Here is a 13,946-nt window from a genome sequence, read left to right as displayed (position 1 = left end):
TTACTTTTTTAATAATCCTTTCGATCTCCCATTTTTATCACACAAATAAAAAAAATAAATAATATGTCTCATATTTATTTATAAAAATTTATTTTGTAAAATATAGTAAAATTAATGCTTGCTACAACAATTGTTGGGAGAACGAGAAGATGAAAAGCCATAAATATTAATTATATATGAAGTTTTTGCTTTGGAATCCGACACGGATATTGCTTGTTAAATAGATAAAACTGAGAAGCAGAGACTCTCTCATTCTGTAAGTGCAGTGGGAGTTAAGAGCTAATCAATTTAGAGGCCGATAAATTCCGCAGTATTCTGGCGCGCAGCCAATTTCACATGTTAAATATATCGCATTAATAGAAAGTGATGTATTTCCAAATAAAATTAATGGACCGTATGATACGTGCGCATGCGTGTGTGTATATGTGTGTCTTAACTTATCGCGCGAGAAGTCTCACTTTTGCCTTTCGTTGTGGATGTACGTGTATTCTATTAATTCGCATTACGGGGAAATCGAAACAATATTCCATACAAAATGTTTGAAACTTTCCAACTATGGCTTTATTACCTCCAGAATTTGCATCAACAATTCGCATTTGCATTCCGTTGGATACTACAATGCGATACATGCTTTATTATACTGTGTATGCAGTTTAATCTGGGCTTTCCGACGCCGGTATTAATATCAATTTTGGAAACATGTAGAAAATGTTGCGTTGCAGTTTTATGTTGCAATTTTACAGCGTATTAAGTACAGTCATATCGTACAGGGAAACAGAGTGTATATACGAAAAGAAGATAGATGCATATTATGCAAATAGCAAATTGAGTTTAATGCGTGATATATCAATGTTTCTAATGTATCAAGAGTGAGATATCTCCTCCAATGTTTTAACTCTCCCCTTTTTTTTTACAGTCGAGCACAATCTGTAACACTTGCGGAGTACACAAGGTGCGAAAGGATCGTATTTCGCGGCGAAGGTTGGATAATACATAGTATCGGTAAGTCTTAAGTAAGTTTAATCGTTTACCGTTTCTCGCGCAATCTCCTAATAATCAAGAGTTGGTGGAAACGTTATCGGAGAGACGTGGACGCGCGAGACGACGAAAATACGGCAATAACTTTATCGCGGCACATCGATGCAACATCCATCGTTTCTCCGGATTTGCGCAACAACTGTAGTTGACATAATGGATTATACTGTCATGCATGCAAATTAATATGCAAATAAGCTATCATGCAGAATATGTATTAATGAATATATATCGGGATGTTTTTATTAATAGATCGCGAATTATGATAAATGTAACTTTATGAAATTAATATTGTGATGACGGGGGAAAGAGGGAGGGGTCGATAATTATGTCGTACCTATCTCATGCATCATGAAGTAAATTTCACGTTAATTAATCATTGAATTATGAGAAGAATAAATGGAAAAAAAATAATTGATACGTTTTATGTTACGCTAATATTTTTCGCGAAAACATTTATATGTCGTGAAAGCTAGCTGTTTACTGGAACGTTTTTACTGGTTATTGTTCAATAAATAATTGATTAATTCGGAGAGCAACGCAAGATAACATAAATACAGAAAAAATGAAATATTGTACAAGTCCAAATATTTTAAGGCTACAATTTTTATTATCGAACATATAATATGATTGAAACGAAAAGCATTTTGGACATTTCGTATTTATTGAATTGTGTATTTTTCTTTACCGTTCTTTGTTATCATATGTAACATTTTCAATCGCGAATTGCTCCTAGACGCGAGAGAACTGTTTCGCCATAAATATTTACTTAGACTTCAAAAAGCTTTCTCTGTAAGCTAACACTAACTGAAGTAAACTGTCACACAAAAGTTACATGTTTGTCGAGATAAACGGTTAGACGGAAGAAGGAACCATTTTAGAAGGAAGAATTTAAAAAATACTTATCTCTTGAGAATATATATTAACGATATTCTAAATTATTAATATATTTCAAGAACATCGAGCGAAATAGTTTACATCAAATCGATAAGTTTGTCGTGTTCGCTCTTTCAGAGAGTCTCTGGAAAATTGAATAAACCCCAATTCTGATTCGTAACGCGCCATTCTTTCGGTTCTCTTGTTTCCGTGCACTTTCTTCCGGTCGTTCGCAGGAAGGATTTTATTCCGGTAATAAATATCGTCACTTTTGCTCGTTCTTGCGAGTTAAGAGCACTTTTTCTCCGCCTCACAAAAAAAAGAGCTAATTCGTGTGGTAACTATATACGGTAGCTTTCGCCACGCGTCGCTTACCTGAGTGGTGGTGTAGGGTGAGTTTTTGCCGGGGAAGCTCCGAAAAAAGGATCCGTCGGTGTCGCCTCGCGTGGCGTTGCGAATCGTGAAGTTTAGAAACAGGTTGCCGTCCGTGGTGATTACGTCCTGCCCCTCCATACGACGGCCCTAGCCGGAAGTAGTCCGGAGCATCCCAAGAGCCCCCCTCGCCGACGACTACGTCATGCTCCTTCTCTCCTCTCGACCACGGGATGCCGGGCAAGTTCGCGGCGTGCATGAGAATCCTTGCCTCGATTCCGATACGGATGGACGGACGGACTCAGCAGCGGTTCTCCCTTATCCCGCTTAAGGTCCCGACCGACCCTTTCACCCTCTGCAAAATCACGTTCCATCCCGTGACTGACGAGCCTATCCGAGACAGACGGAGACAGGCGACGCGACAGAGTTGCTACGTGTACAAACTCGGAAATTCCAAGAGAGACCCTTAACGTGGGGAGATTATTATATAAATTGTATATAATCCGTTCGCGAGAAAATATCGTTCATTTTTATTTTCGTCCTCGCGTCATATCCTCTTTGTGTTTTATTTCAGTATGTGTAATCATATCCGCTTGTCGCTATTTTATTTTAATCGATATTTTTTATTTTTAGAAAACGGAACTCTCTTTAGAGAGAGAATTCATATATAATTAAAAATTGTTCAAATCGAGAAATTATATAAAAAGTCTCCATGAAAACTTTCTTCCGAGGCAATTTCTTTAGCTTAATGAGATTAAAATTATTTCTTTAAATTATTTCAAGAATTGTAAAATCATTGAAAATAAAACTCTCCATCATTTCTTTTCACAAAATAATAGTTTGCTCCAGTTTGCGCGCATTTATTCTTATTATCGTATTTATACAAAAATAACACACAGATGGGATAACTATATCAATTTTCTATCTCAGTTTTGCAGTCGAGGCAGGAAATTATAGAAGCTGTTTGCGAGTTTTCGGATTCGTAGCAAACCCTGTTAAAGCGAGACCGATATACTATAACATGCATTTTACGTAAGAAATAAGGAAAATTGGCTGGTGACGGATAATGGCGCCCTATGTGAATTTCCCTGACTCTACTTTTCGCCGTCCTTTCGATGGACCATGATGATTCCCAGGAACCCTCGGTACAAGGGTAATGGTGCGAACGGGGGAAAATTCAAAAACTTGCGACCGTATTCGCGCAGGACGCCATTATCGCACTCTACGGAATAGGATGCTATATAGCAGAAGTCCCCGCTGTAATCTCGAAGCGACAGCGGCGGCGGCGACGTAAATTGCTGACTTAAAACGGTTTTACAATGAAATTCTGCAGCTTCTCTCCGCTTCGCCGCGCTGAGATGAGAGAGAACGCGCGCATTATCGTTACGACGATGCTTCCCGATAGGAAACGAGAGAGAGAGTGTGTCTCGTCGTCCGCGAGTATTGATTGGAATCGACTATTTAATGGCGAGGGAGTGTTTCGAAAGTTCTCGGAGAGACCAGACACTCTATTCCGGGTCGGACGTGAAATTTTGTATACGTCGTTGTCGTCATCGGCGACGAAATAGTTACGGGGAGGGTCGCGGCGGTCATTAGTGACCTCTTCGTCGACGAGCTAATTATTTTGCCGACTGGTTTATTGAATTCTGGCGCTAGTTACAGCACGGAATTATTATACCGTGCGAAGTGTCGCCATCATTTTACGTCGGTCTTCAGAATCCTAGTTGGCGGCTAATGACTCGGTTATTCGCATCTTACGCGCGAAATTTATGGGTCTTGAAAGTCATAACGAGCGACATATATATATGCCAAATTAAAGATTTTATTTATAAAATTTTATGTAGCTAATATTTTTGTTCTGATATTTTTAATAATGCTATAATAAAAGTACGCTACCATCATTTATATATTTATTTTAGATATTTTCTGTACATAATACGAGACATATTATATCTTCGTAGAAAAAAATAGTTTTTATGTCAAACATCTACAAGATCGGCATTCGCAAAACACGAGATTATTACTTTATTTTTTGAGAAATCAAACACACGAATCGTATCGAATTGTTCTATTATACCGACAATTTAAATATTTTATTTAGACCGATAAAGGTAAAATTAGATACTTGAGTTAGAATCGAGCGCAAATTATATACACTACAATTATAATGCTCGATGTTAAAAGGATGAAGGAAAATATAGAGCGCTTATTGCAGCTAATCGCTTCGGAGATTGCATGGTGAAAAATATTTTGAGATATCAAATCAATGTGCACGCAAAGCGTGCATTAGGTGGCACTTTATGAAGTAGAAGAAACTCCTATTACGTTGACGTGCTAAGCAGTCACGTACGCCAGTTATATATAACACGCCGAGATCTATGAAAACATAATTCCTTAAATTGCCCGGGCAAACCAAATTGCATCTTGGAATACGAGATTTAAATGCATATCGTGTATATATTTTGCAAAAAAGAAATCGGGTTACAATTTATTAAACTTTATAGCATCCTTTACAACGCTCCTTTATCTCTCAAAGTGATGCCGTGGCTCCGTTGCATAACACACGGTCCGATAATAATTGAGATTAGTTAGGACGGAAGTTAGTTAGTAGCGGTAATTAGTCGAGTGACTTTATAGCTGACCTTAGAGCGACAATAGAGCTAAGATGAACTGCACGTGGATAACGGTAAAGTTTTGTAATTAGCGCAGCATTACATCACGAACTTGCGTCTGACTGACTAAAATGTCTGATTGGATTTGCGGCAAAGTTCTTTTCTAAAACGCGGAAATGGGCAAACGCTCTTAGAAAAGACATTTAGCTCAAAGTTTTTTTTTCTTCAAAATATCTTCTAAATCATCGCCGTGCGAGTCTTTGAAAAATATCTTTAAAGTAATTTTTCGAATAATTCCTTAAATATTTTCTTTCGATGGTCGCAGAGAAGCCATCGTCGTTCGTTTATCGGAAAAGCCGACGATCTCTTTCTTATATCCGAAGTAATGAGGTCGAACGAGAGATCGCGTCACATAATTTTGCAGAGTGAAAATGAAATCCGAACCGATAGTCGACCTATTGGCTATTTCAATCTCTCTTGAGAGATTGGAGAGCCGCGTTTTTCGTTCTATTCTGAAATCGAATAGAGAATGAACGCTGTAACAGTAATAATTTCAGTCTGTATGAATTCATCAGGAACTCGTAGAAATATTCTACCGGCTTGGATCTGATTTCGAAATGTAACGGTGTAACGAATGGATGTAGAATACGGTGCGAAATTATATTACGTAACTGGATTAACGGAAACAATGGCCGAAAGTGACCGTTCATCCCGTTAGAGCCAACTCACTATAAACCGCTCGTATTGTGTGTATAGAATATCTGGAATAAAGATATAAGCTATAGTAGCGTACTTTTATAGCGTTATTAAAAATATCACAGCAAAAATATCAGCGAGAGATAAAATTTTGTAAATAAAATAATTAAATTGATAATTTATAATAAGATAAAATAAGAATGGCTCGCTATACAATGAGAGATTTGTGTGGAATAAACGTCAAATATAAATGAGAATAGATAAGGAAACAAATGAATAAAATAGCTCGCGGATCTTCTTTTATCTATGTACGTATCAAACTCGGATTTGTGAATCTCTGTTTAACTCGCCTGCTAAAGAAGAAACAAATCAGAAACGCGCTCGACTTTTAAGAAAAGAACGGGAGGAAATTAAAGTGAATTCAATTTCACGCAAACTTTTTCTTGTCACTTTGCGAATCGCAATGTCCCGTTCAGCAGCAACAGCAGTGGCATGGAATTACTTGGACCGTCTAATATAAATGAAAATATATGAAAAATTCCGGATTATATATATATTCTCGATACGTGTTCCGAATATTATTCCCCTATAACACATACAGCGCTTTAATTTATTTGACGTCCTTTTGCCGCGTAGAGTTTCCATCGCTCGCGACTACCATGAGTAATCGTCATGTGTTTGCTCATTTTTTTTTGTTCTGCATTGTGTGTTTTCTGAACTGTGTGTTTCCGCGCTTGTCTCAATGTTTCGGTATAAATTGTTCGTGCATGTCGCTTTGCCGCTGCCGTGCAGAATGCGCTCTCGTAATCGTCCACGAACTTCCCTGTGCAAATCGTCCATCGGTTTCGCTCCAAAAGTGGGAAACGTGTCGACTCTCCTCGCATGATAAATTGTATCGATATCGAAATGCCTCGGCCATTATTTTTCGCGATTGGATATATACAGAATGTGCATCTATCGGCGCATTTGATGAAATGATTTTGTTTCAACAAAAATAAACGACGAGTGCGCGCAGGATGCGAAATAATGCAAACGTAAATACAATTTTATATATATAAACAAAGCATTTAATTTAATCTTTGTCACTTTTTATATGATGGAGCGTCGTTTTTCCGTCTATTTCAATAAGCGGATTCTCGGTCTGATAACACGCTGAAAAACCCGAGACATTAGTTGAAAAATAATACGCGAATCTCTTGAGCGAAAATTGTGGCGAATGATCGATTAAACTGTGTGAAAATGGGACGGGATGCGTTTGTTACCGATGCGAATGCTGAATTAGTACGTGGCAGATCGCACGACTAATGGATCGATTTGTAATGTTATCCCGCCTGTTTCTGCTATCAATTCTCATTTAGCTTCATCATACTCTCAATTAAACGCGGCAAAAGCGAAAAGCCGCCGACTCGTGAAAGCTCTCGGTGTCTGCTCGTTATTGTTCATCGTGCCCGTGTGATAGCGCAGATTAACGTCTCCACGCATGCATTTCCAGTAATTGATTTATTGTTTTATGTGTTTTCGTTATTTATTATTATATTATATGATTTTCCATACATCTGCTCTCAAAATGTGACAAATATAAACTAATATATATATTTTATGATCTCTATTCTGTGTTGTGTATATAAAATAAATGATTAAAAAAAGTTATTATTTCACACTATATAAAATAATAAAATATTATTCAGTTAATAATTGACGCAGAGTTATTACATTTTATTTTATGGCATATCAAAATGCCTTTAAATATATGCCTTTTTATATATATATATATATATATATATATATATATATATACATATATGATTAAAATAAAATCTAATAATTCTGCGTCAATTATTAACTATGAATAATATTTTATTGTGTTATATAGTGTGAAATAATAACCTTTTTAAATAATTTATTTTATGTACACAACACAGAATAGAGATTATAAAATATAAACGTTTAAAAATAAATACGCGCATTTTTTGACGTTGATACAAAAGAATTGCGCTTTTTTTTATTATATATTATAGGAGATGTATTAGGATTCATAACGGAAATTCACGCATTATGCATAATGTTGAAATAATATAATAATTTTATAAAAATATAGTTCTCTCTCTCTCTCTCTCTCTCTCTCTCTCTCTCTCAAAATGAAATGAAAATTATATATGAATAAATAATGGCTATCTATAAGTGCAATTTTTGTTTATAAAGTTTAATTTTTTTGTATATAAAAAAAATTCACTTTTGACATTTTCCAACAACATTATTATATAGCGTTAGTTATCAGTGTTTTCGAGAGTGTTTTCCTAGTTTTCACATACTGCTAAATTATAAAAGTGTCGGAATTTCCCAAACGTCCTTAAATTGCCTTATCGAAGATTCAGTCGCTAGCATCCACGCTCGGTAGTTTAATTGAATTTTTTCAATGATATTTCAATGTATATTTCTTCAAAAATGTATCTCTGCGCGTGCAGTATTTATACTTCACGTCAAGTACACTTTTCTGAGTGTACTTTATCGAAAGCGAAAAATGATCGACATCGATACTTTAAAAAATTTTTATTAAGAGACATTCTAAACTTTCTTTGCAATCAAGTATATCTCAACAATCTGTCACGAATTAATAGAAAATTATAAATAAAAATAGATTACAATATATATTTTTTATTATTATTTTATTATTTTTTATATTATTATTATTATTTTATTATTTTATATTTAAATAAAATTAAATTAAAGATATAAAAACATACAAAATAAAAAATTGAGATAGATAAAAATAAATCAATGTTATAAATATGAGAAAAGATATATAGTGTAACTTTTCTCGCTTATGTTCTTGGATAAAAACCCATATTTCACGCGATGTAAAATATTGTTTGTTCAAGTTGTTCGCGTAATCGCGCCGTGGCGAGAACGAACGAATTTACGGGAAAGCGCGTCGTAAAGTAAATGCCAACGAGAATTGCTCTCGGAAAATTATACACGTGAACGATGTGGAAGAGAATGGTGGGCGGGTATGGAAGGTACGGCGCGCATCGGCCATTCGTCAATTTGTGATCAATCGCTCGGAATGACGCGCATCGGCATCGATATACCTCCTGTGCGCAAAAAATGCGATCAGTAGAGAAATTGACGGATTGACTAAACGGGGGGATATATAGCTACGGTATTACGGCCAATTTAATTACCGCGCGTCCTCCCGCGTTCGCATCTCTCGCACGATTCGTAGAATTCCGCTCGATCGAAGAGAGAGCTATTCTCGATATCTCTCCCTCTTAATCGTTCGGAGAGCGAGATTTTTCCCGAAATTTTCACGAGAGCGTGAAATTATTTAAAAAATCATTCCTCCGATTCACGCGGAATCCCGAGGATTTCCGTCTCTCTTTCGTGCGTCCCATTTTCATCGGCGAATTCGCTCTCTCGAGGATTTTCCGTGATATTTCGCGAACGATATTTCAAGTTACACGTACGTCAGTCACGAATCCGTGCCGGTTTTCGGACGTTGAACCGCTTTCCATATTTGCCGATATTTATGTAAGGCCGGTACGCTATTTGCGAGAGTCGTCTGGTCGCGGAAAATTACTAACATTGTAATTGAAATATCGTTTTACTTCTCGATCTTTCTAACGATTCCTTTTCGGTACGGAGAGACGAATAATGACAAATCTACTTATCGGTTTTTCGGGCTTGCGAAAATAAGAGACGCAAAAGTGCAGTAGAAATGGTGAACCTTAGCTGAGGGAAAAAAGGGGAGAAACCTTCGTTGCAGGCAGATTACAAGGAAAATCTCTTCGTTGTCAAAAGACAGGGTGGGCTTAACAACCGGGTGAATACAGAGTTCTCCGAGACTGAGGTTAATATATCGTACTTTGACAGGGAAATGCAAATTCCAGCTGATCCTTTTCTAACATGTCTTGCACAGACGATTGTGTTGTGCTTCTTCACTACGAAGGATTAGGGTGGTAGAGGGTAGATTAGAAAGAGAAAGAGAGAGAAAAGGAAAGTAAAAAAGAATAAGCAACAGTGGAAAAGAGAAAAAGGGCGTTAAAGCAAAATTGGATAAAGCAACCTTTTGCGGCGGCTTTGTCGAGAGATAATAAAACTCAACGAGAGGGAGAGAAAGAGAGAAAGCGGGAGAATGAAATAAGCTGCGATCGAAGTATATGGATCCTGAGAAATTGTACGACGCTCTATTATTGTATAAAAAAGACACTCGTCTGTATGTGTGTATTATTATTTCGTTCAATTTTCTATTAAATTGGTTACGTTTGCGCGCGCGACCAGAATATCGATATGACGAATATATAATTTTCCGTTGAATTTTTATCGCGGTCACGCGAGATTGAACTGTCGTACCATTCACTTTGCATTTTGTTGTTCCGTTTATACCGTCATTATATAATATGTAATTTTATAAGATCGATGAATTCTCGTGGTGCCCTTTGAAATAATATAAAACTCATTTATCTCAAAATGGGAAAAAGACTAATATATATAGATATACACACACACATACATAAAATAATATATAAAATTTTATTTAGTTTTTCCTTTATATTTTTATACAATGCATATTAATTCATACACTCGATAGATCGTTTGCGTGCATTATTATCTCGCCATCAAATTTTATTATATATATAAAGATTTATAAACTTTTTATAAAAAGGAGCATTGATTTTTCCGCATCACCGATTTCCACAAAGCTTGATGAGGCGTTAAATGAACTGCCATTGCGCACTTAATTCAGGTAAATATTTTCCCGCAACGCTGAATTTGTTCTTCCGTAACATTGCGATAGTAATATGCGCATCAACGAACTTGAGGGTATAAGGAAGAATGTTGTTTTAGATTCTCATTCCTTTTCTTCGGAATAATTCTTTTTAATAAATCAATCAGAAGTACCATTTATTTGATCACAGCGTCGGTCGCATCGGACACAAGAGAGAGAGAAAGAGAAATGTATTTCTGAAGTTTCAATAACTTTCCTGGAATTGAAATCATTTATTCTAGGTTTTGCCATAAATTGAGAATGCGTCACGAGATATAAATGTTACCAAGTCTCTTTAATTCTGGTGCAACTAAATAGAATTAAGCTTGTTTTAGTGTCTCTGTTTTTCCCCTTTTCCGCCTGTATTAATAAAATAACCTATATTAATAAGATTATTAATAGCTAAATATTGCGAGAAATTGAATGCAGTCGTTGGATGCATCTTTATAGAATCGCGAGAAATCTGACGGCAGATCGGTCTTTCTTTTCGTAAAATGCTTTTAACAAATAAACTTACGCAAACTTGATCGATGCACTCGCTTGTTTGTGCGCAAATATGGTAGATGTACGCGTGTTTACCGTTGACACGGATATGTATCAGGATTTCCGACAGAACAGAAAAGTTGAGCTTGTTATTTTTTTATACGAGAGAAATAGAGAGAGAAAGAGAGAACACGCTTGACTAAATACAAACGTAACAATGTTAATCCCTTGCTTCAATAAACAATCGTCTCGCTGCTTAAGAATAATCCTTTGACTTGTCAAATGAAGTACGCTGAGTGCGAAAAGATATCTTGTTAAGTATTTATTTACGAGTTTTATTCTTCAATCTTATACGAGTATATTAAATAGATAATAAAAATCTACTACAACAAAGAAGATTTTCTGCTGAATATAATTAAAGTAAGGTTTAATTTAAATTAAATTTAATTCAAATTAATTATACACATTAAATTTAATTCAAATTAATCCTATACACAAAGAGAATCTTCTAATAAAATTTTCCACTGAATATAATTATACTGATTTGAGAAACTAAATAAATCACGTCAGAAAATTAAGAGAGAGTCAAAAGTTTCTTCCGTGATAATGTTGGTTATACCTCGTCGTTAGGGGAGAGAGAATGTTTTCGCTAGATAGACAAAAGTTTCGCAGGCGCAGCCGACGATGGTAGACGTCGTCCACTTGCTACACATAAGCGCTACACTTACGCGACAAGTGCTAAGCAAGGATTTAGCGCCCGCGGCGAAAGCGCTGTTGAAACTTCGCACTTTACGAACGTTTACAGCTCGCCCTTCTCTGCTTTTGTCTTAATAATAACAAAGTAGAACGGGTCTCTAAAATTTCAACTTTATGAGCGAGATCGGGCCGCGAGTAGATCGTTTATACACATACCAAGTTCTTCGTTTAAATTACAACTAATTTTGTCGCGGTTATGCAACATTTACAACGACAAGCACCGTTGCACTGAAACCTTCGTGAAATTTATTTATATATGTATATGTATTTTAATAATCAAATAATTAATAAATTCTCATCTATATATTTATATTATATTCTACATTCTACATTATATATATTTATATATATAGAATTATATAATATGTATATAATTCTATATATAATATAATAGAGCGAATTATATATATAAATCGAGGAAAGTCCGTTTTGCGATCTTCGCAATAATTAAGGAAAAATTAATTATATATATATTTTGGATTATTGTAGAGCAATATTTACGTTTGCAAATATTTCGTGAAATTTGCATGTGCGCGCGTTACTTCTTGAAAATTTAGAGAGAGATTTTTGATTGCGTTATTAAATACTCATATTAACCACGCGTATCGCGAAACAGAGTAACTGCGAGAGAAGACTGCTCCGCGATCAGATCGTCGGTGTTTTATCGCAGAAATTTGCAATTGTATCTGTAAATTGGATTTCGGTTTTATTGCTCCATAGGGCAACTCTATAAGCGCGAGATGGACGTTCGATGGCTTGTCCTCCCTCGTATCTCTCGCCTCGGCGCGCAACAGATTCATTTATATTGTTCAAATTTCCCGTATTCGTTTTATTGCGCGATCAGTCAAACGGTGGGACCGAACGAGATGTTGACAACGGCTCTATTGTACGGCTCGATCGATTATTACTAAATATACATATTTGACACTTTATTGCAGTTATATTAGAGTTATTTATTTGCGAGTATAATAGCTAAGATTAATAGATTTTCATAATAATTATGTAAATTATTTTAAACACAAGATGGAAAAAATTGTTCGCAAGATGTTGATAAATTTTGAACTTTTTTTTAACAATATCTTATATAAGTATACGTTTATTTTATCGATATGTATGTTCGATTGATATATAAGTAAATTTATTTGCACACATTTGTATCTATTTTATATTTGTACTTCTGATGAACGATTTCGAGAAGCGATTCGCGCGGAAAGTAATAAAACGAATATACACTCCGATCTCCACTATGCTCGTCCAGGAGACTCGAAATTGCAACTCGAATCTGGGCAGGATGATTCTGGATTGCCTTCCGCGCGTGGTGACGAAATTTTCGACCTTCGCTCGCGCCGACGAGCGATTTATATTGAAACGAACCGTTGGTGCCAGGTGGTGGAAGGTGTTAAATTCAATCGCGCGTAGGGAACACACGCGACCGAACGGGGATACGTGTGTGTATACGCGAACAATATATGAAAAAGTTTCTTTTTATTTGCTCTTTTTTTAGCGCATATGTTATAAAATCCGATTAAGCGACACGTGCGCGTATACGCGCTGCGTTTTGCGAAATGGCCTTTCGTCGTCAGTATTTGCGCTATACGAGCGTCGAAAGCGTGTCACGACCTTTGATAACTCCTCCGCCTCCCTTCCCTTCCTCCTCTTCCCCCTTTATTCATCTCGAAAATTGCGAAGGGTCTTGGTGCTAAAACGCGAATCGCCGCGTCGCGATTGATCCTCCTCGGGCCAAGTAATCCCTTACAAGTATAGATTCTTGAAACGTAGATTGGTAAGTGTATATATATATATATATATATATTTGACACGACGGTTCTTCAGGAGTAATCTTCCCTAGGATCTCTCGCTCGCCGCTCCATTTTTCGAATATTCTACGTCTCTGACGTCATGTGAGAACTGATCTTCTCGTCGCGTTCCCGGTGCTATGTATCTTCCAAACGAGATCACGTATGCCTAGACGGACCATTTTCTCGAATCTCTTCCATCAAGTGAGATCACTGTGTGGCACCTTTCCTGCTAAGCTCGCTGTCTCTTTCTCTTTCGGTCTTAGACTTGTCTACCGTGTCGGCTTTCATCTCGCGCTACGGCGCTCTAAACTTAATACAGACACCTTTAGCTTACGCGGTACACTGAATAAGCCATTGCCGCGAGCTATGGTACTTATTACTCTTTAGGAAGCTCTTTCCGCCGAATTCTTTCCTACGTGCCGTTTGGCATCTTATGACATTGCGACGACAGCTAATAATTCTCATAATTGCGTTCTCTTAGAGGAAACGAGACGAGAGCAATGACAGTTGTGATATCTCGTTGTGATATTATAAACTATGATTATTTTCGAA

General features: G+C 36.4%; 2 protein-coding genes across 5 annotated transcripts in view; one reads left to right on the top strand and one right to left on the bottom strand.

The window, feature by feature from the left end:
- LOC145935602 (uncharacterized) overlaps positions 1-13,946 on the top strand; it is a 177,090-nt gene that overhangs the window by 20,171 nt on the left and 142,973 nt on the right. The window contains exon 2 of the mRNA XM_083037094.1: positions 917-1,002. The gene's annotated coding sequence lies outside the window, so the exon portion shown is untranslated. The remainder of the gene's footprint in view (positions 1-916; positions 1,003-13,946) is intronic.
- The window catches only part of 5-ht7 (5-hydroxytryptamine receptor 7), a 114,392-nt gene that overhangs the window by 64,982 nt on the left and 35,464 nt on the right, over positions 1-13,946 (bottom strand). For all 4 annotated transcript variants that reach the window (XM_083037074.1, XM_083037081.1, XM_083037077.1 and 1 more), the window contains exon 2: positions 2,287-2,638. In XM_083037074.1, the coding sequence (XP_082893200.1) occupies positions 2,287-2,424 (138 nt within the window). In that variant the 5' untranslated portion in view covers positions 2,425-2,638. The remainder of the gene's footprint in view (positions 1-2,286; positions 2,639-13,946) is intronic.

Source organism: Prenolepis imparis, unplaced genomic scaffold (genome assembly GCF_030444845.1).
Source record: "Prenolepis imparis isolate NDT839.2.m4 unplaced genomic scaffold, iyPreImpa1.0 SCAF_1, whole genome shotgun sequence".
NCBI classification, from domain to species: Eukaryota; Metazoa; Arthropoda; class Insecta; order Hymenoptera; family Formicidae; genus Prenolepis; species Prenolepis imparis.
This window is presented reverse-complemented; position numbering and strand designations above follow the sequence as displayed.